This window comes from Acanthaster planci, linkage group LG10 (assembly GCF_054643075.1).
Source record: "Acanthaster planci isolate LZ-2023a linkage group LG10, COTS_SCS, whole genome shotgun sequence".
NCBI classification, from domain to species: Eukaryota; Metazoa; Echinodermata; class Asteroidea; order Valvatida; family Acanthasteridae; genus Acanthaster; species Acanthaster planci.
In genome coordinates, this window is record NC_141786.1 from 5453474 (window position 1) to 5475147 (window position 21674).

Below are 21674 nucleotides of genomic sequence, written 5' to 3' on the forward strand. Positions count from 1 at the left end.
TCTGGGGATGAAAGGGGGGATACTGTCCAAAACACTGAGTAACCTCCGGGTCTTTTAGAACGATATATCAGAGATATCCTTGCACTGTGCTACCACCCTCCTTTTGGACTACAATGACGGCCAGTGTATTCATAGAGAAACGACCTTTTGAACTGAGTTGTATAGAAATGCCTCTTTTGCCAATATACCATTTGTGTCCTCGACTTATGTTTGGTAAGGGATCAGAGCTGCAGCGCATAACCATTCGTCAGCTCGACTCGCGGCTTCCAAGCTTCGAGATTTTAGGGCGTCGACTCCGGAGAGACCCAATCGAAGCTCTGCATGTGTCAGTGTCTGCTCCAGGGACATTAGTTCGCTTTCTTCCATGGCGTGGAGATAGTGCGTTTGGTTCTGGACATATCAAAGGATTAACATAAAAAGTGCCTCGTTGCTGGAGACAGAGCCGAGGATGTCCAAATTCTAGATTCCTTATTTGGTCTCTTTCCCATCTAGGACCATTTGTGTGAGCATGTTCTGTCTTCGCAGTTGATAAAAGCTGCACTTAAGCTTTGCACATAATGACTACGGTAGTTAATGGGGTTTTCATTTTTCTCCTACATTCAGGCAGTGCGTTAGCAAGGTTAGAAGGAAATGTCCCAACCTCTCTTTAGCGCTCCATAGGCAAACGAGCTTTCTCTCTCAAAACACGCGCCATCTGTACCCGGTGCTTGGAGCACAATCTCGCAGGGCTCCATCACTCTCAGCAGTTCCCCGGTGTATTTAACATCTCATCCAGCGGCTAATTTCACCCCGATAAAAAAAATAATAAATAAATTACCAAGGGACCCTTAAAACTCGCCGGCTTAACCAGCCAGACGTGCACAATGAGTGGGAGCGACTCCACAAAACAATCTGCAACTAAGGAGGAGGGGGCGGAAAACGAGAAGAAAGAACGAAGACAACCCCCCCCCCTTTCCCGCTTTGTTCTGTCGGTTTCTGCGAGCCGACGCTGGAGGAGCAAGCCATCTGAGGTCCTCCGTCGGAGTTTTCTTTCTCCTTCGCTGCGTATATCGGCCGGCCAAACAGCGTGGATTTCCGATTTGCGTACGCTGGCTCCACGTTGCGCAATGCATTCAATTCTGCATCCATGCCCCCGTGCGTTTGGGGACCGGATTGATTCGGCACCGATATGGCCAGCCGTGCCCCAGGGCAAGGGACTGGTGTGGTGTTTTGGTATTTGAAGACATTGCCTTGCGGGTTTGTTGCTTTTCTGTTCCGCCTGAGAGATTGTGTAATCTGTTTGCTGTGGGGCAATGCAGTAGCATCAGTTTTCAGTCCTGTAGTTCGTGTATGGAAAACTCCTTCCACCGTTTCTTCTTTTCTTCCATGCACTAACTCAGCAAATAACTCGTAGATAACTGAAATTCTAATGTGCCCTTCTTACCTTGTTCCTAGTTTCTCTGTGGTCACTCAAAATCTCTCCAACTATACGATAAATATTCATTATTTCCCACTAGTGAATCACAAAGATCGCTTTTTATCCTCTCAATACCAGACGGATAGAACTAAACAAAATTTGAATATTTTGGGAGGTTTCACAAAGATGCTAGACCCAACGAAATATCGTCAATACTACGTCGATCGCAAAAATCTCAAAACAAAAGTTTTAAAAATGCGCCAAGCTGTGGCCTGCATCTCTTTATTGTGACTGCATGAAAACATTATCACATGTACATGAAGTGTATTTGATTTTTAAATCTGATCTGCCTTTGCTGTGGTGTACTTTTGTCGTGTTTATGTAACTCGGCTGATGAATATTTGATGTGTCTCTTGTCCCTCGAGATTTTAACAAACCAACCATTTTTCCCCGCTGAATTTTTCATAATCCGCTCGATCGCGGCTTCCAGCCGCAGCGCACCGTGCAGTCCGATTGCACGATCGGCGAGACTGGCGAAAAAAGAAAAAAATCCACCGAGTCAGACTCCGTGTTTCCTCAGCACATACGACAGGCGGCCTGGGATTCCATGAGTACATTTAGATTCTAGTCCATTCTCCTCTCTCCCCTCTCTCAGTCTCTCTTGTTACCCGTCGTCTGCCTCTTTATTCCCTCCGTCGAGATGAGCATTCATGGGCGATCGCACATCAAATGCAGGTACTCTGCGGCACGGCTCCCCATGCGTGCCGAGCGAGTAACACTTCCTGCCATCCGGGTATTATCCCTTCCTTTTCTCCCCAGGTGCGTAAAAGCCGTCCACTTAGCCATCCGCGCGTTCTAGACATCCCCCTTCTCTCTCTCTCTCTCTTAAATGCAGCTCCCCGAAAAAAAATAAGGGTTTGGTTTGTTCTCCTCATGTATTCATAGCTCTTAAACATCGGGACCCCTTACCGAGCTTTGCCTCGAAATGGCATTACTTACGCTCGTATATTTCTACGCGCTGAAGCCTCCAAATCGAAGTCCAGTGGAAAATTCATGTTTTCCCCTGCTCTCTGTGATTCTATTGGTCTTCTTTACCAGTGCTCTTTACGTCTCAGTCTGTACGAGTAGTCTTCGTTCACAGATGGTGTGCATTTAGCAGTGTGTAGACCACTGGTACCTAATGGAAAATATTCGGCCCTGTTTTCTTTCTGTATGCTGTTGCTCATTTTGTTAATAATTGCTTTCTGTAGTAAGGCTACGTGACTTCAGAAGAAAGGGGTGACTTTGTTCTATGAACATGATTATGATATGTAGATAGTAAAGTGGTAAATATGTACGCAGCAAACTAACGTTTTCCCAACGAATTTATTTTGTTTGTCAAATTGTCATCTTGGGTTCGTAGTTCCCAGTATGCAAATGAAATGATGCACGTAACGTGTTCAAAGGGATGATTTGATCAGGACCGGTTAAATCGAGACTGGAACAACCTTAGGTAGCCTGTAGTGGTAGCGTCTTGTCAAAGTGTTCACAATCATTCTATCATTGTTTCTCGGCAGGATTCACCCAGACGACAACGTCAATTCCAAAGGCCGGCATCGAATCCTCGACCCAGATCCGACCAGGTAGGATCCCTCTAATTTCCCATCCAACTAAAGATCAGAATTCCCATCTCGGATGCTGTCCCATGTGCACCACGGTTACGTATCATCGCGTCACTCCGTTCAAACTCAATCTTTTATTGTCCACCTGACGTTATTCCATGGATTCAAAATTGTTTATCTGGTTTATTCCCCTCCCCCGGTCCACACCCTATAGCCCCTGAGCCAACATCTTCCCCCTTACACACTCAGGGTTGTACCCCTCTCCACCTGTTTCACTCCACCCTCTGTGTACCACCTCCCCCCCCCTTCCCAATTCCACTCCTCTCCCCTCCCTGTCTCCCATTGATTATCCGTCTCCCTGATTTCCCCCTTTTCCGTCCTTCCTTCCTTCCTTCCCATTAATTTCCTCTGCCAGTCGATCGCGTTCTACGTCGCGAGTCATGTGTCGACATGTGGCTGGTATGTGCAGCAGCCTTTGTAAGATAACGTTGCCAGGCACGCATGCACCCAAGTCATTGACCCTCATTGGTCAATTGAACCAGACGGGTTCAAAGAGAACCCCCTCCACCCCCAAAAAATTAAACAACACAACTAAATCCTGAGCATATCATTGCAAGGGAAGCAGATTTCCATTTATTCTTTGCGCTTTAAATCCCACTAACATCTGTTCAGTGCCTAGAGCGTTTTAAATGTTGGACGTCCAGACTGTTTACAGCCTACCACTGTGTGTGATCTTTTTGTTTCCATTGGTATCGCCGCTGTCTTTGTCAGTGTCATAATCATTTATCGTCTTCATTGTTTTGTTGTTTTGTCGTGAGATTAATCAATTTTCCAGTGTCGTATTTGCATTCCGTCCTTATAACCGTTGCACTCGTCGTTACAGTATGTACCGTCTGTTGATACAATCACCGTCTTTTCTGTCAGTTGTCGTCGTCATTGCGTCTTCTGTTGTCGCTGTCGTTGCCGTATACGGTATGTGTTGTGGTTGGTCTTGCTTTCTTTGTCACTGAAGAAGTAGTCAGTTTCTGGTGACTGTTTGTGCTCTCGATTCCCCATCTTTAATAATCGTTCCTCCCCCACTTTTCCCTTCCTCGGCCGTCCTTTCAGCGTCACGACGAGTCTCCCGTCTTGGCCCTCAACGCCAGCTCACTCCCTGACAAATTGATTTTAAAGGTCACTAATGGCATTCGCCAACGCCAACCGCAAGTGCATTTCATTGTGGGCGATTTTCTTCTGCTATAGTGGTTAAGTGCTCTCTGGCGAGGGAAGGGAGCGCGCTTTATATTCGTCAGGCTCAGCGCGTGGTCAGCCGTAATACCTCCTTGTACAGCGGCACACGAGCAATCCAGTCTCCCAACGGACGCTATTTGTGTGGGCTTTTTAGTCACGGGTATTAACCGTTACGTTATTGTCCGCACTTGGTTAAGTCTCGCTAGCTGCTCGATCGAGAACTTTCTTAAACCCCTCAGGATCCTCTCTGAGAACAAACTCTGATCTGCTCGGCCAATCGTCAAGTATATACACACAGGATACAGGAGGAAAAAGATGAAATCGAATCCAATTTGTGAAGAGAATGTTTACAGTTCAAAAAACACAGGAGCCAACAACTGACTGGAATGACATGCGATGCATTAAGCTACCAACAAAGGGTATATCAGGGGTAAACTACTATCAAATACGTAGTGTTCATCCTTATTCCTAAGGATTTCTGGTAGATGAAGTCGCATGGTAAAATGTCATCACCCCCAATCATTTAAGATAGTATGCAGCTACTCAGAAGGCTTTTCGACGCGTTTACTTCCTTCGAAACATTTTGTCATGGTTTCTTAGTCCTGTTGGTGTTTGTAAGCGCGATAGGGAGTGGAAGCTTTTCTGTTGTCTGCAACTGTACCCAGTTTCATGGAGCGTCTGAATAGATGAGGGCAGCAAATTCTATACCAAGCAATCAGCCTCGAATCCGCCGTAAGCAACATATATCAATTTAACGACGTCCGATCAGCTAGCGGCTTTCTGGTGCTCTTTACCCATAGTAAAATATATCGGTGCTGCGCAAGTCCCTGAAATGTGGTCCTTATAGTTATTCATAATACAAAGCGACGAGGGATATTAGCAAACTGTACTTATCGGGATGCCACAACGGGACGGTATACATTCATGCGGTCATGAAATCCCTCCCGATTAAGGACAGTAACCCTGTGCACTTACGAGCCGATAAGCTGAAACAAATTGTGCTATTCATCCTTCACAACTTCTCACCGATTCACTAAATCCCAAGTACTTACCAGCTCCCCCCCCCAAAAAAAAACAATAAGAACCCTGACCGCCAAATAATCCATACCGTTCAGCAGCCAGTGACGTCATTTTTATGCAATATCGATCCCATTGTCTTCCGCCCTGTTCTCATCGGCCTGGACCCCCTGTCAGAGCACCCCTGGATAAATATTTGTCCCCTAGCTTTTTTTTTTTTTTACAAACTGCTCCGGAGATCCTGTCATAATCCAGCGTGAGTTCCGGGTTTTAACTCTCCGGGCGCGTGGAATCTTTGACACCGGCGCGTGCCACCACCCTTTGTTAGCCTTTGAACATCTTTACAGCCGATTCGCAAGTCAAACACTTGCTCGCTAATAGGATTGGTGTCCCGTAAGCTTTACTCTCTTTTCCCTGCTCTTTATATTCAAGAACGGGATGTCCCGGTCCCCCAGCCTTTCAGACTAAGCTCGGTCGCTCTATAGCTCACCGTTCAGAGCGATCGGGAGGGTTTAACGATTGTTGCCATCTTAACCGTGAACAAGCAACGACGGTAAACCTTTCTCTCCGGCGTTAAATGCAGTCAACAGTTTGCCAACAAAGGGCGCCGTTCTGTTAACACTCACAAGCCATCACAAGTTTTACAAAGTTTCGACACCGAAATGGGTCTGGGCTATAACTCCACGTTCTCTGGCACTGTTTTCGCAGATCCGTACCAAGTCTTCGGACCCACTAGCAGAACGCTTGCAAATCCAGGTAAGTCTTCCTGTAAAAACATTCGTCTTTCCCCCCAGTTTCGTCTATTTCGTTCGTTCATTTCTCCTTCCAGTCATTTCACACATTATCATTTTGTCCATTATTAGACAACTCAGGCCATCATGTTGGAAATTAGGGAAAGCAGACAAAAATCGAAAGTGTAGGCCCGTTGACGACCTTGTTATGTTATGGGAGCTATGACAAAGGCATAAAAGGCACATTGACTTCAACACGTTCTTTTAATGCAGCATTTCAATGTAGCGTATATTTCCAACATGGTGGATGTGGCATTCTTGAAAAAAATCTCACCACTTCTTCCATTTCTCTTCGTGCTGCTATTTCGTTTCATCGTTCGTAGCTTATGTGAGAGGTGTTTTTGTAGTTTTTAGGGTTTTTTTAAATGGCAGCTGAAATAGGATTTTCATTTGTCTTTTGGCTAATGTTTCCACGGGGATAGGTAAATTCACCTTACGGTCAGGTTTGTTGTCCGTACCGCGTTTTTCCATCCACCAATTGGAAATGTATCGGACAAAATGCCTCGTAAGAAGTGAGAAATGCTCTCTATGAATCGAACCCGCTCTCGAAGTCTTTATTTTTCCTGACGAGGACGACGTTCATTAGCGTCGGGCATACTCTCGAGATACCCAGTCAAACTTTTCATCACAAGAACTGGCGACTTACTCTTGCTTCATCCACAGCTCTGTGTCAGAGCGATGACTGAACAACCACACGGACCCTTTTTACAGTACAAATTAAGGATATACATGAAGGTAGCAAAAATGTTTCATGATGCGGCGGAGGATGAAGAAATGGCGGGGAAGTTGAGTGAGGTTGGCATTAATTTGGGCGGCAAAGAGAAAAGGAAAGAAAGGCCTTGTAGCTCGGAAGCACGGCTGGCTAGCTGATGATGTTTGCAGAGCTATACTGCGGGGCCGTAGGGGTCGAAAGCGCGGCACAATCTGAGCCTAGACTTTGTTCATTTCTGTCATGACCGTAAAGGTGCAAATTTCCGGGGGGGGTGATAAAGGAAAGCGAGGTTGTGGCCTGTTTTAAATTACTCTGAAACAGGCACAATTAAATTTTCTTTGATAGAGTTAATATGTGAGGTCGGTCGTTCCTCTGTACACGTGAAGCTGATAGTCCCGTGGTCACAGACGTTCTGCAGCAAATTTCCTGGGAAACGGGGAGGGGGTAGTTTTCGACAGTAAGTTTTATTAGACGTTAAGAGTCAGATGCTGTGATCGATGCGTTTGTATGACGTCGGATGAAGCTTAAAGACAGGTTTGGGGTCGCTGTCGTCTCGAAAGAAGTTGTCCAACACCCTAAAGGCTTTCAATATCCCGATAACGGAATAGTTGTTCCAGGGGAAATTGCGACATAATGGCGAAAATGTAATTTTGTGTGGGGTGTAATGTCGGCCTCCGGTCTTTCTTCATTATTTTCCGCCGCCTAGACAATTCGCGGTCGGCTGTTCGGAAGACAAATGAAGATGATGGTGTCATGAGCCAATATTGCAACCGCCGTCGCTTTGCCGTCAATGTAACCTTGTTTTCTTTCAAATTACAAATATAAACGGTGATAGAAAAACCAATTACACAACCTTGGAATGTTCTCAGAACTTAATTTCGGGACTGAGTTTGCCCATTTCTCTCGTCACGCAAACAATGCACCAAGTTTTAATCAGCCATGTCTTAGGACGATTTGCAGCCTTTTCCCAGTGTTTCCGTTATCAAATAGGACAATATACAATGGTTAAATTTTTTGCTCTTGATGAAGGAATAAGGCCTACCTGCTGGTTGTTTTCCGGTATTGGGGGAGTTATTGCTTTAGCGAGGCTGTCTGTTCCAGGTCTATTTTATAGGAAACAGCCATTTGTCTCTTCGGGATTCCGAGTAGCAGGAATGTTATTACATAGTTCTAAATTGGACATGAATTAATTAATTTAATTCAGGTTGCTTTGCATCTAAAACCTTGAATGTTTTTTTTTCGCTGTTTTGGTCTCTTCTGACCTTGTACGGTTTGACTACATGTGTGAAAAGAACATGCGAGCAGCGCTAGACCTTGTTAAGACGACAGGTATACTGCTGATATCCTGTGAGTCTGGAAAAGAGACTGCACAGGCGCAAAAGGGAAACAAAAATTGAGTCGGGTAGTGGATGCAAATGTACAGTGAGTCACCAACTCCCCAACCAAATGCTTATCCGCGGCCCAGCAGACCGACGGCAATATTGGCGTCAAGTAGCGTGCGCTAGGCGAGGTACCAGGCCTGTAGTGGCCACTCGACCGTCTTAAGTTACCGCACGATGGGCTGTCTAGCACCCGTGCCGCGGTCTTCTCATCGCCGGGTTAACCGGCCGATTTGCCCGGGGGCGAGGGGTGACTTTACACCGAAAGCGGTCCCGGCCACTCGCTGCTATCTCTGCGCGGGTACATTGTGAAGCGCTCGGTCTTTCTCCCTCGATGTACCGTATGCATCATTGGTCGTGACTTTAAACTGTGATTATCAAGTTCACTAATCGACTGAAAGGCAGTGAGATCATTTTAAACGACGGCTTTGTCGGCTCATTCGTAGTCATCCGAGCGAGAGAGAGAGAGAAAAAAGGAGAGGACCTTTCTAAAATGGCGACCCGCGTAAGGTGATCTCTATCAGTTGATGTGGATCATATAATGTCCTTATGGTGACTCTGTTTTGGGGAGGTCCTACAATCAAACACAGACCTTCTCTTTGGAATGTTTTTCTTCCCGTCTTCATGTAAAAGTAAACTAGTAGCTCATTTCAAATCAGCATCAACTCATTGGTATTTGAGTCGTTAATCTTGAACTCGTTTTGGCTTATTACACAAAAGCGCACATAAGATGATCTTTGCATGGTAAAAAATAGAAGTCCTAAGTCTGGGTGAATTCACAAGAATATCCTTCTGTACTTTAAAGCCGTATACGCTCAGCTTTGTCATCAATCACACGAGTGGCTCCATTCCACTACAGAGGAAGACTGGAGTACTTAATAATCAATATAATTACCTGTATTCAATAGCGTCGCTGGCAAATCCCCAAACTCCAAAAACAATCTCTACGATGTTATAGCGCCCCCAATTATCGCTGACACATTTGCTGTCGCCGGATGAACCCAATTTTTACAAACGTTTACAAAAAACTAATGGTGTAACGAATGTTTCAACTTCGAACCCATACTTAAATCTTATCCGGGGCAAAGTTGTGCGTTACTTTATAAGCTCAAAACGCCAATCAGTGAGGTCCAACGAACTTGCTCTTGCTGCTATTTAATTTATTTGGATTTTCTTGTTTTATTTGCTACTTGTTTCCTTCACTTAATTCAGTGCTCTGGGTGGGATCTTTGCCAGAGGTCTTTCTCCCTCTCGGGAACAAAGTCGGTGTATGTTTTGGGGGTGATAATGTTATTTTGCACGAACACGTGTTCGGACGATATTTCAGTGATACTACCGATTGAATGTCGTCTAATGAAGTTGGAAATGAGATCCTGCGAATGCGGAACGGAAAGTACGGATCTGAAAATTATTTGGCGGAGACTGTTTCATTGTATGCGCCGTGATAGGTAAAGAGGGAGGCAGATGTGATTCAAGCTGCAAGCTTTGGCGATGCAAAGACACACCATGAAGCATATTCAGGCGGGAAAGTTGGTTGCCCTTTCCCGACTTTGTCTGGGGCTGGGCTGGCACTATTTCGCGGCATTTTGTACGTGAGTCAGTGAATAAGTGGCCAGCCCGAATGCGGATATCTCTACCGAATGCCCTGTCCCCATGCTAAATTAACTATTAGTTGATTAATTTCGTATTTTCCATGAGTGTCGAGTTTCCCGTCTTCTCGGGGATACCATTGAACAGTTTTTACAATACCTTCTATCGCAAAGCCACAATGGCCACAAAGGGCCCAGAAGATATTGATACAAGAAGAACGCGAGAAGACGTAGAAGAAAAAAAACATCATTTCAAAAGGACTTTGCACGAGTGCTGTACAGAAACGATGGGAGTTACCCTGGAGGATTGTTATACACAAGAAAAGGAAAACATTCGAAATTAAATGGCCGCGTGATAGAGAACCGTCGGTTGATGCAGAATTGGACTGAATGAAAAATCTAGTCTTTGTTGAAGTAAAAAAGTACGACGATATTTTCAGGGGAATTCGAGTGAACAAATGAAGTTTTCTAGTAGCGGTGTAGGGACAAGAGCGAGAGCTGGAAATTCGTTGTGAGTTCGACATTTCCGCCCGTCGGAGTTCACCACGCCGACTAAAAAGAGAAGCGTTTCGCTTTTCCCTACAAGTGTTTTTATCAGAAAGCGTATACTGACAGGCCACAGGCTAGGACGAGAAGGGAGAACATTGAAAGATGAACGTGTTTGGACGAAGTTGAGATTGTGAGGGGTTTGGTTACCGTTTGGGATCGCAGCGCTGAGAATTCGTTAACGCCAACTCGGCCCGGAGCACGCTCGCCGCGGATGGCCGACCGGACCGTCCATCTATCTCCCCCGGACGCGGAGAGGGGAAAACATCGTGCTCGCGTATCGTGTTCCACGGAAGGACGGCGATGGGCAACAGTGATGAGGTTACATGTGCGATGACACTGCCCTGTCATTCTTGTGCGTGTGGATTTGGAGTGGCTGTAGAATCAATACCATGCTAGGATTATTGAAAAACCACATCGAATTTCTAGGGTATTTCTGTGGCAAGTCCACTGGAAAAAGGACACACTTTACAATCATATTTCACAGTCAGCGCACAAGCGATGGAGATGGTTTACAATGGAGTACTTTTTAATTGGCTATGATAAAATCTGACATGGCGGTAAGACTTGAATTCGGGGCAAAAGGTGAATAGGATTGTAGGTTTGAATTTTGAAACAACTGCCTTCTCAAAATCAACATTTGCAGATCATCGAATGTTTTCTTTGGTTAGATTCTTTTCTTTTCTGCGGACTTTTCTGCGGAAGTGTCGGCTAGCCTCTAGATCAATCCGCTAATGGTGACTGCATTCCCAGTCTGGTGACGTAGACTTTCCTGCGCACATAAATCAAAATGGGTGAACGGAAGGCCACGCACCGAGATAGTCCAGTACCCACACCGAGATTGCATCGATCGTAATTCTATCCTGATAATTACACTTCAGATTTCAACTTCATCTTCCATAAACTTGTAACCAGACTCAAATGAGTTATCTAAAGTTGAATGCACTGCTTTACGGATCTTGTCTCTTTTACATATACCAAAATGGGTTGATAGAATTCCATTATAAACATGCCAAAATTTAATTATTTTGGAGATGTCTGTCGGCCCAAGAACGGGGAATCGAGCCTCACTTCACGACATTTGGAAGTCTTCTCTGACCACTCCAGGTATCTTAGGTGAACACACCACGGAAGGTATCCGAAAAGTATTCCACCATCCCACGGAAACGTAAAAGGAACGCATGACCATCTCAATATTGACCTCGGCACCATGTTGGTTGAATTCCTCACGCTTTTCAGCTGTGATACTACAAACACACAATTCAGATGCGTTGAGCAGAGAAACATGGGTGGGGGCAGCAAAGCGATTGGAAATCGAATCACTGCCTTGTTGTGAGACTGCATTATCTTCAATTATTCCCGCCCCGACGGGTTGGGATAATGTGATTTATGCCACTAACTCGATCTGTTCCAATAGCCGTTGTCCTTCATACCATAAGTCAGACTGTGCGTAGAACGTATATCGTATCTCGGCGAAGAGCAACAGGAATTGTTTTGTGATTGAAATGGCTCGTGTCTGATTTTCAAAAAGATGTTTCTGCAACACTGGCAAAGTGACTTGATGATGTTGTTGTACATTGTCGGTTTTATCTAGGGGTCGTCTTTCCTGGTGTGTGTTTGTTTTTAAAGAAAAAAGGGTGGACGAACAGTTTAGTCTACATGTAGGCCTAAAAGGAGCTCGTTTTAAAAACAGTTGCCTGTTTGAGGACTTTGCCACTAACTGAAGGGACAGAAAAGAGAAGATTAGACGTCTAAAAATGACACGGGGATGGGACGCCAACGTGCGGTAGGCGATTCCAAGCTTCATTTCTTGGTTTTATTTTATTCGGTTAGGAGAGGGGAAAAAAAAATCTTCCCCCACTTAATCGCCATCTTAAAAGGCAACCTTAGCCCCGACGTCGTTAATGGACCCGAATCCTATACGGTGTGTGCGTGACTCCAGATAATGCGATTTTGATTTCGGGGCCCAGTTACCTGGAGGGCCGAACGTGTACAACCCGCCGACCACGCGCATGTTCAGTGGCGCGCGCGATTGAGCTGGAGAGAGCCGGGCAGTTCCAGCAATCAGTGGGCGCCAAAAAAAAAAAAAAGAAATACATCGGCGGAGTGCGGCGGGAGTTAAGAAAAAAACCGTGTAAAAATAAAAGAAGCTTTAATGGATTTTATCTGTGTAGGCGCTGTGGGGGATTATAGATGTTGTTTCACGTCTCTCTGCACAAGAAAGAGGTGGCGAATTCAATATAATATATAGCTGGGTATATGAGCAAGCGAAAATGGCTGATGTGTTTGCTTCAAATCTCTTATATTTGAGCATGGTACACCCCGTATAATCAGTCAGCTTCGATTTCAGCTTTGGCGCTGTAGTGCTTTATTGCATATGTTATAATTTTGAGGGTCTGCGTTCCTTATGTGTTTGTTTGTTAGTTCTTTATGTTTAGGGTCGGTAAGTCGGATGACTTCTGACTGGCTTACAGCAGGATGGTGATAACATGTTGCTAGTAGGTTGCAATTCTAATCTTCTCATTCACCCAAACCCTTGCATCTATCCTGGTTTGAAGGCCGTTTTCTTCCCGGCTTCGTTTTCTCTCATTTAAATTTGAGTGTCCGTGTTTCGATGGCAAAAAGTGCTTGAGTCAAGCTCCTGTGGATTTGAAAATGAAAAGTACCCGTCTGTCTACACTGAGCGAAAAAGCGGCTAAAGAAAACCCACGCTGCCTTGTAAAATGCGTTCCGCGCCTCTCTTTGGCCGTCTCGTACTTGATGTCTGAGTCTTTGATCAACGTTATCGTCCCATTTCTGCTTTTACCTTGGCCTGATACCCCAGCATCGCTGTGATGGATGACTTGGGAATACGTGACTCCAATAATCACGATCAGACTGAGGCCTCCTTAATTAACTCTGGTTCCAGTCTCCAAGTCCCGAACACCACTCTCTCTGTCTCTCTATCTCGGGGAAAGAAAGAGCAGAGAAGATTTTTTTTTTAAATGCTAAGAGTCAATATCAACGAGCCACGGCCGGCGCGGGTAGGAAAACATAACATCAGCCAATTTGCGTGCGCGCGTGTGTTGTGCATACATTACACATGACTGCGTCATTTTGTGGACGCACGGTTATAGGTTTTTTTCGGGGAATGTAATTATCGGTTGTCGTGAACGGCTTTCTCCATTATTGTCCTGCTGTTGACTCTGTGAAGCCGGGATACATGACGACCGATAAAAGATCCCCGACTGAAATGTTAAATTCATTTCTATGATCAACATAGCGCTGCGCGTGTACCGAGCGACTCTTTTTAATGAAGATATCAAGTTGCACTTATTTGATACTTTTTTGTTTCTGCTTTACAGTGCAATTCTCTTGGATAGAATCGTAGGAAATGTTATGTGATGTTGTTCACATCAGATTTTATTACATTCTTCAATAAAGCTTTTTCATAAACACGTTAACGCTTTCCACACTGTAATATGGGCTGGAAAATTAACCAGTCAGTGGGAGAGTTTGAAGATGAGACTCTTGGTGGGGACAAACGTATCGGTTTCATGTTACCGCTCCACTTCGAGGTGTCATTAGAAATGTTTGCCGCCACCCAGCGTCTCATAATGTCTTCCATTCTTTGGTGATCAATTAATGGGCTCTTTTGGTGAGACTGAAAAACAAAATCAGTACAACGGTGAAATTTCTTTGGTTTGTCGTAATGCAAAGTTGGCACAGTTCCTGGTATTCTTTCAGAAGTCTTCAATTTGTATTCAACAGTTTATGGACATTTTTATCAAGCCAAATCCTTTGCTGATTTGACGAACTTGCATTGGGATGAACGGCTTTTGAAACTTGTGACCCCACGTATTCAGCAGTGCGTGATTCATCTCGCTTTCATATGATGCCGTCTAAATAGCGAGAATAAGTTATTTTCTTTCGCCAGAATTACCAATGAGTGTGTGTGTGTTTTTAAGATTTGTTTTTGACTTCTTCTGGTCGCTGGTGCACTTGCAAATCCTCTGGAAAATCGGTTTACGAAGTTGAAAAGAGTTTACAAGACTCGTTGTTCCGAACGTGCACTCACTCTCTCCTTGTAGCGACAAGAAAATCAAACCATCGAATGAAACTTAACACCCATGCGCGTACAAGACAGAAATGACAAACGACACACGGGGTGCAATGCAATGCAAAGGCAGGGGAATACAGGCAACGTGCACATCACGGACTGTAAACTTGAGGAGATCTCAACATGTCTGTAATATCATCTCCCACCTTTCGTTTTTCAATTACCCGGTTTGGTTTGGCAGTCAGGTTTAGATCCATTCTTCCAGGTTACAGAGCACCTCTAGTTTTTTTGTTTAATCTATTACCGTAATCCCCCCCCACTTTTTTTCCCCTTTCCAAACGTGACTCCTTACGTTTGACTTTTTTTTCCTCTTTTCCCCGCGCTCGATCGATTCCGTACAAGCGGCCGTAATTCTAATGTTACCGGCCGCTAAGGCGGCGAGAATCAATCAGACTCAAGCTTGACAGACGGAATATCTTGTCCATCCTGTTTTATCCGCCAACTTTTCCCCTCTCGCTGTAACTTCGAACTTGTATTTCAAGTCGAACTTGCTGCCAACCGTCGAGTGATAGGCCTGTCAGTTTCTGAAGGGATAGGTGTCTGCGTGTGCTAACGGTTGTCCTTGCCTTTTCTGTGCATGCAGTTCATTCCACTTCATGTCATTCATTTCTTTCCATTCAGTGTTGTTTGTCCTCCATTCTTGTGCCCTGGCAATGACGTCATTTGACGCAATGAATTATGGGAAATATCAGTCCATTGTCTTGAAATCAACACGATGACTAATCCTACCCAGTACTAATAAACATATACCCATCCATCTAATGTCAACGAGTCAGTTGAAAAAACCACTAACACATTCTTTTGGTTAGAAAGTCATGCATAACGATCCTTGATTCTTCCCAAAAAAGAAGAAATGCCAAACCACACTGATTAATTTTTGAATAATTTTGGAATGACTTTTGAATTTGCGACCAATTATTGAAGAGAAAATTCGGTATTTTTTCGCCTCATGCAGAAAACCCAGCAAGCAGCTTAGGAGGACATGTCTGGAACCGTAAGCATTTTTCCAAATTCTTGTCATTATCATTAATTCTTTTTTAAAAGTTGGAGCCAAGCCCTGCCCCGAATCTACGGATATTTCCCATAATATATTGCCGAGAAATAAAGACGGTTAATAACCCAGGTGAATGTCTGTGCCTATAGTGCAAGAAAACGTGTAGATGATGTAAATTTGTGTGAACAGTTTGTGAAACCCAGAAAGCACGATATCCTCTGGTAATACATGGCTTGTATTCTTTCCATCCAGTGCCTCAAATGTCGGCACGGTTTGTTTCAAGAGTTCTTACTATTAGAGGTGCATTTATTTTCATTCTTTTGTGCCAAGTATTGTAAAACTTGCACCACAAAACACATCAATATTAATAAAATGCGGTTGTTTCCGTTGAAAAGTGTTCAATGTATTCGGAATGCACCAGAACGGTACTCTACATTAATCATGAATTGCTTAAAGTTTTTGCTGAGCACGACCCATGATAAAATCAGACGTGCAATTTCAGACCAGTCCGGGCTGTTATTAAGTGATCTGCACCGGGACAGGTTCTTGGTAATGGCCAACGCATGGCCCTGGCGACGGACAAGGCAACATCTTAAGCGCCAGTTATTTGAGAGAGTAGTCCGTGGAGACACTGTTACCGCGGCGGCACCGCATTCACGCGCGCGTTCTCAAGTTTGGGGCGCCCGCTCTTTGGCAAATCAGGACACCTTTGTGGTTTAAGAAGCACGTAATGCGTGCGCAACACCTGCCTAAGATCGTATATCGACTGCTTAGTCTGATTATGGTCTATACTTAGTGAAAACGCTGCTCATTTTTGTTTCCTACACAGGTAAATCGGTGAACTGTTTGGCACAGTTTACCCGACCTTGATGATTTTTCTCCTGATACAATGAGCAAATGTTTCTCATTTTTACTCACCGACTGTAGAAAGTCTTGTTTGCACATTTTTTTTCATTCACCTAGTTCTCTGTGTTTTTACATTGTAGTTGGCAGACTATGCCTCCTCCTTGCCCGAGCAGTAACGTTATTCCTGTGTGCTTTCTTTAATACATGTGCAGGGAGTGGGCAGATCCAACTGTGGCAGTTTCTGTTGGAACTCTTGTCCGACAGCTCCAACGCCAACTGCATCACGTGGGAGGGCACCAACGGCGAGTTCAAGATGACGGACCCAGACGAGGTGGCCCGCCGCTGGGGCGAGCGAAAGAGCAAGCCCAACATGAACTACGACAAGCTGAGCCGCGCCCTCCGCTACTACTACGACAAGAACATTATGACCAAGGTCCATGGCAAGCGCTACGCCTACAAGTTCGATTTCGCCGGCCTGGCCCAGGCCATGCAGCCGGTACAGGCTGATCCGAGCGTCTACCGCTACCAGTCGGACTTGAGCTACCTGGCCCAAGGCTACCATCATCCCAGCAAGATCAACTTTGTGGGCACACCCATCCCTTCGACCAATGCAGGTCTCTTCAGCTCCCATGGCTCCTATTGGTCATCGCCCAGCGCCGCCAATATCTACCCGAGCAGTCACGTGGCACATCCGCACAGTCACGTGTCACCGCACATAGGGACCTATTACGGGTAGATGATGGCGGAGTTCTGTTCTGACTGACACATTTGAAAAGTGCCATGGTTGTAAAATGTCGAACATCGATGATACAAATGTAACAACTTACTCCAATCTGTTTGATTTAGAGGGTGTCTTCTTCCGAGGATTATTGGTAGCCGCTGAAGTTGCGGTCAAGGGTTAACAAAACTGATGCAAGATATTACCAGGTCGACAAAGTTACTTGGCATAATATTCATCGAGCAACATTGATCTAAACCATTGAGAAAATCGCTAGTTTTGTAAATTCATAATGGAGTGTATTTCACTGAAAATCACAACAGTATACAGATGTCATTTTCTAGAGGCCTAAAAACAGGTCTTAATATGCATGCTGGGGTTTTACTTTCTTTGAAAAAAATCATGAGACTCGGGTTTTAAAGGCAACGAAGTATAATTTATTTATCGGTAGTTCCAGATCGCAAATCAATGTAAATTTCCATAATGGCTTCCTGAAACGGCGCTTCGTGTTAAAAACAAAACCAGTGGAATTTACCATCCTGACGAAAAAAGCGATCGATGAAAATTGGCCAACATAGTATCTCTCGGCATCTCTACTTACTTTTTGTTTGGTTTCCTTTTCTTCAACATCTATCGATGTAATCTACTTGTCATTTTGCTAGTAAGGTGTGCCTTGCGCATCAGCCGTCTTTCTTTGCTTCCCGGGATGGATCGGTTGACTCATTAAGATCGTCGCTAACCGGCCGAGGCAAAATGCGACCGGCGATACCGACCCAGACGAACCTTAATCAGTCTGGCGCCAGAGAGACGAACCGTTGGACGCCGGAATCCCCGCGCAACTAGTACGTTCCTCCAACTACAGAAGAATAAAAGAGAAGAAAGCTTTTTACAGATTTATCTGTATTATTCTATTCAGTTTTGAGGTCATTTATTTTAATTTCAGAATGATTTCCCCGTTTTCTGCCGCTCGAAGCCACGTCAGGTCTGTTGAGAATAGAAATGTCTTCGTCTTGGTGGAGATTTTTTTTTAAGTGAAATGTTGTTGGAACTTATGTCGGCAGCTGTGCGCATTTAAAAGCTGTTACGCAGGCGCAGGTCGGAATGGTACAACATGGAGCAACATGTTGCTACTTGGTAAAGGTTAAACGATTATGTGTCGCATTTCACTTCGGCAGAAATATCTGTTGGCGTTGTAAACCAGTTGGGTAGAAGAAAAAGGAACTCCAAATCGATCAGCAAAGATACGTCACAGTTGAGTGAGTTTCGTATCCTGAAATCACCTGTAAACGTAACTCAACTGGAACAGTGCTCCATATGCCATGCACACTTGGTTGCTTGGCAGAAGCGATACTAGATACCATAACGTTTCTCACGGCCACTCGTACACCCTTAAATTGACTTTGTCGCTGACGTACGATCCACAAGCACTTTTCCCTCAGTCGAACATGAGCAAAGCGTATATGCCACTTGGTATTAGATCGACTTATACCGATACCGTCATATCGGGCCATTATTTTCGATGTGTGTGAAGGGGTTTAGAGGACCGTCAAATATTAACGTTATATTGAAATAAATCGGATGAGAAGGTTTTCCACGTTTTCCCGTAGGGATTCCATTTGTTTTGTACATTCCAAGATATTGCTCAACGTTTCAACGAGCACCACAGATGGTGACATAGCTTCGTGGCTTGTACCGTGCGTGCATTACCAAGCGGGTATCATGCGGAACCAGCCGAATACTTCTAAGGAGCCGTCCCATGATTCAGTGCGCGTGAACTGGAGCTTTGTGTGTAAATAACCGACAGAGACAGATAAAAGCTCTTAACATTCCATTTAAAGGCATGTATTACTTTGCAAATTAGAGGACTTATCCACACAGTGGTAAAGTTAAGCAATCGACACGGAACTGGTATCCATTGCCTCGGGAAAGGAGACACCATCGCGGTCGTGTCTGACTCACCTGGCTGCGGCTACACGTAACGCACGAGTCTGTGGAAAATGGGTGCAGCCACGAGCTTGCGGCTGCAACAGGGATGGCATTTTTGCTAGCCGCAGCCAAGTCATTTTGGACGCGTTCTAAATCGAAAGACTGAATATTGAAAAGTAAAGATTCAACTTGAACCATTGCACGAGGTTGAACGTCTTTGATGTCTCCTATGGCTATCCCATAGGTTGTTTGTGTGGAATAGCTGTTGTTCTCATCATTTTGGAATTGCAAACTGCCTGTAACAATAATCATCAGTCAACCATTCCACGTTTTCAGTCAAATACAAATCCTGCTCCAGTGTTTTTTTCTCCAGTTTTCGCCTCGTACAACCTGACCCCGCTTGAGATTTATATCTTCTTCTTTTTTGCTGATTTTGCGAATGTGTACATTTTTGTTGTCAGGTCAGGGACACGCAAGACCTCATTTAATTTTCAGGCTTTTGTTTTATTTACTTTCTATGTGTAAAATACGATTGTTCTTTCTCAAGAAAAGCCGGATAAAAGGTCAGGAAAAAAAGCGGTGCCTAAAACATTGTGCAATGCCATATGTTACCGATTACGACAGAAAATCTTGTAAATAGATATTTTAGAACCTCTTTTAACGTGTATCTGTAACCTATATTTTATAGTTCTATTGCTCACACGGCTCGTGAATACTTCTTACAAAGTTATTTTTGTGCAGCACATCCCTTGCTATTTATTATTTAAATAGAATATAGATACTGAGTGAATACTTTTTAAGTTATGATTATTTTTCGTATTGCAGTTGGCTGTGCCAATTTTGGGGGACTCTCATAAGCATTTCTCTAGAGGATATTTTAGACATACTGGTGACAACAGTTGCGTGGCGCGTATAGAATGACCACGTGATACTTGTTTCGGTTAGATTTGTCCCATGCTACGTTTTGGTTTGTATTTCTGTTCGAACTTTTGCTAAAAGCATTAAATCTTGTTTGAATAAGTACGGGTATATTTCTAAACAAGACAGGCAATTTTGGAGCGCCACCTGGTACGCTATGTTGAGTTAGTTTTTGTCAAATTTCTTTCAAGAAGTGTATAATTGTAGATAATGAAAGATGTCATGATTGTGTGCTACATTCCAAACTTATGAAATGTTACGTTCCTACATAAAGAAATGAGTATTGAAATCTGGGGAAAATCTTTCCTTTTCTTTGGTCTGAATTTTATTTTATTGCAATAATGTACACATAGGCGGACACTTTATGTTTAATTCCAAGATTCCATTACGTCATTGCGCTGTCATCGAAGAAGTGACGAAGCGGAAAACACCGTGATAGTTTTATTTGAATAATCTTTCTAAAACGTCGACTTTAATATCGTTTCCAGCTTAATTAACCCTTTGTGTAATGTAACGTAGAACTTTTTAGAAATTAGAAGCCTAACATTTGATGTACATTGATTGAATGGACTGATTGGATGAGGGGTCAGTCAGCCTGGATACTTAAAGGAATCAATTGAAATGAATAATATATTAGTCTATAGCAAACTTTTTACTCCGCAATACCGAGATAACGAGAGGCGGCATTCTGTGAAAAGCCGTCTACTTTTGTATCTTTGTAAATATTGTTTGAAAAATCCTTTTTTACTAGTATTTTGAAAAGATGGCCTGACTTCACTTTTGCGTGCAGTCGTAGGCTTTTTCTCAAGACGCTAGAATGAATTGAAAACAAAAAAAGAATAGCACTTGATAATTTATTGCTGTTGTATAGTTTTATGGTGAATCAGGTATGAGTCGAAGTTGCCAGCGGAATGAGTTGCAAGGAAACGTCTATGAAATAAAGACACCGCCCGGTTATATGTCGTTAACAGTGCACCACAGTTTTACATCATAGCAGACCCCTTAGATAGTTACTGAGAGTGCATCTCTTTTTCATCACGTGGTCATCGTGAACATTCCTCATGAAACATGAGTGGTTTGTGTCACTCTATTGCCGCACCTGAGAAGCATGGTGAGGCATCAAGCCCACTTACGAGTCAAATTGACCACTCCCCCGTTGCTGGCAAGACCCACTTCGAATCATATACCTCCATTTTCACTGAAATCAAGTGTCTGTTAAAGTTTAGAGAATTTAGCTGAAAAGATAAATATATACTAATATAATGATAGTTATGTTCTGATCACGTTGATTTTTCTTACATTCCAGACTGTATAAAAAAACACTCCTACGAATTATTATCTTACCTTAATTGAGTTTTGCTGTAAATGTTTGTGTTTATTATAGGACCAAACTATCATGAATCGGTGTGTTTAGGTTGAGCACCTTTGAGCTTGTATAAAGCTAGGGACGGTTGACATTACAAAAATAAATAAACGAATACAGAGAAATTTTCTGGAGCTTCATTGTGCGAGACGTTGAAGGTGAAAATTATTTTAACTGTCTCTCAGCCACTTGGCTTGTAGTTATTTTTAGAATTTTCTCCAAACTGAGACATATCAGGGGTGGAAATTTGAAAGGCCTTGTTTTCAATATTATGTCAGCTATCCTTGTCCACCGTAATTTGTTTGGCACCGTTTTGGACTCTCAACTATTTTGTTTCATACACCTTTAAAACTACAACGATTTCATGTCTTGCACATACAGTTTTTCCAATCAGATCGAAATTAGTTTGTAAGCCAGTTCCACATTGGGGACTCCTAAAGTCGCTCAGCTACATCCGGCAAATAAGAGCGCATTTTGTTGATTCATCTTGTTTTAAAAATCACAGCAAATCCAATATACATGTTATCGTCGTTGTCCACAGAAGGGGGG

The 21674-nt window shown here is 43.7% G+C and overlaps 1 protein-coding gene across 5 annotated transcripts in view; it reads left to right on the plus strand.

The window, feature by feature from the left end:
* Positions 1-21265, plus strand: part of LOC110980579 (transcriptional regulator Erg-like) — a 91859-nt gene extending 70594 nt beyond the window's left edge. For 4 of the 5 annotated variants that reach the window (XM_022237408.2, XM_022237409.2, XM_087142314.1 and 1 more), the window contains exons 8-11: positions 2953-3018; positions 5953-6000; positions 15316-15354; positions 16413-21265. In XM_022237408.2, coding sequence (XP_022093100.2) covers positions 2953-3018; positions 5953-6000; positions 15316-15354; positions 16413-16936 — 677 coding nt within the window. In that variant the 3' untranslated portion in view covers positions 16937-21265. The remainder of the gene's footprint in view (positions 1-2952; positions 3019-5952; positions 6001-15315; positions 15355-16412) is intronic. The other variant, XM_087142313.1, reaches the window with a different exon arrangement.
* The last annotated feature ends 409 nt before the right edge of the window (positions 21266-21674 follow it).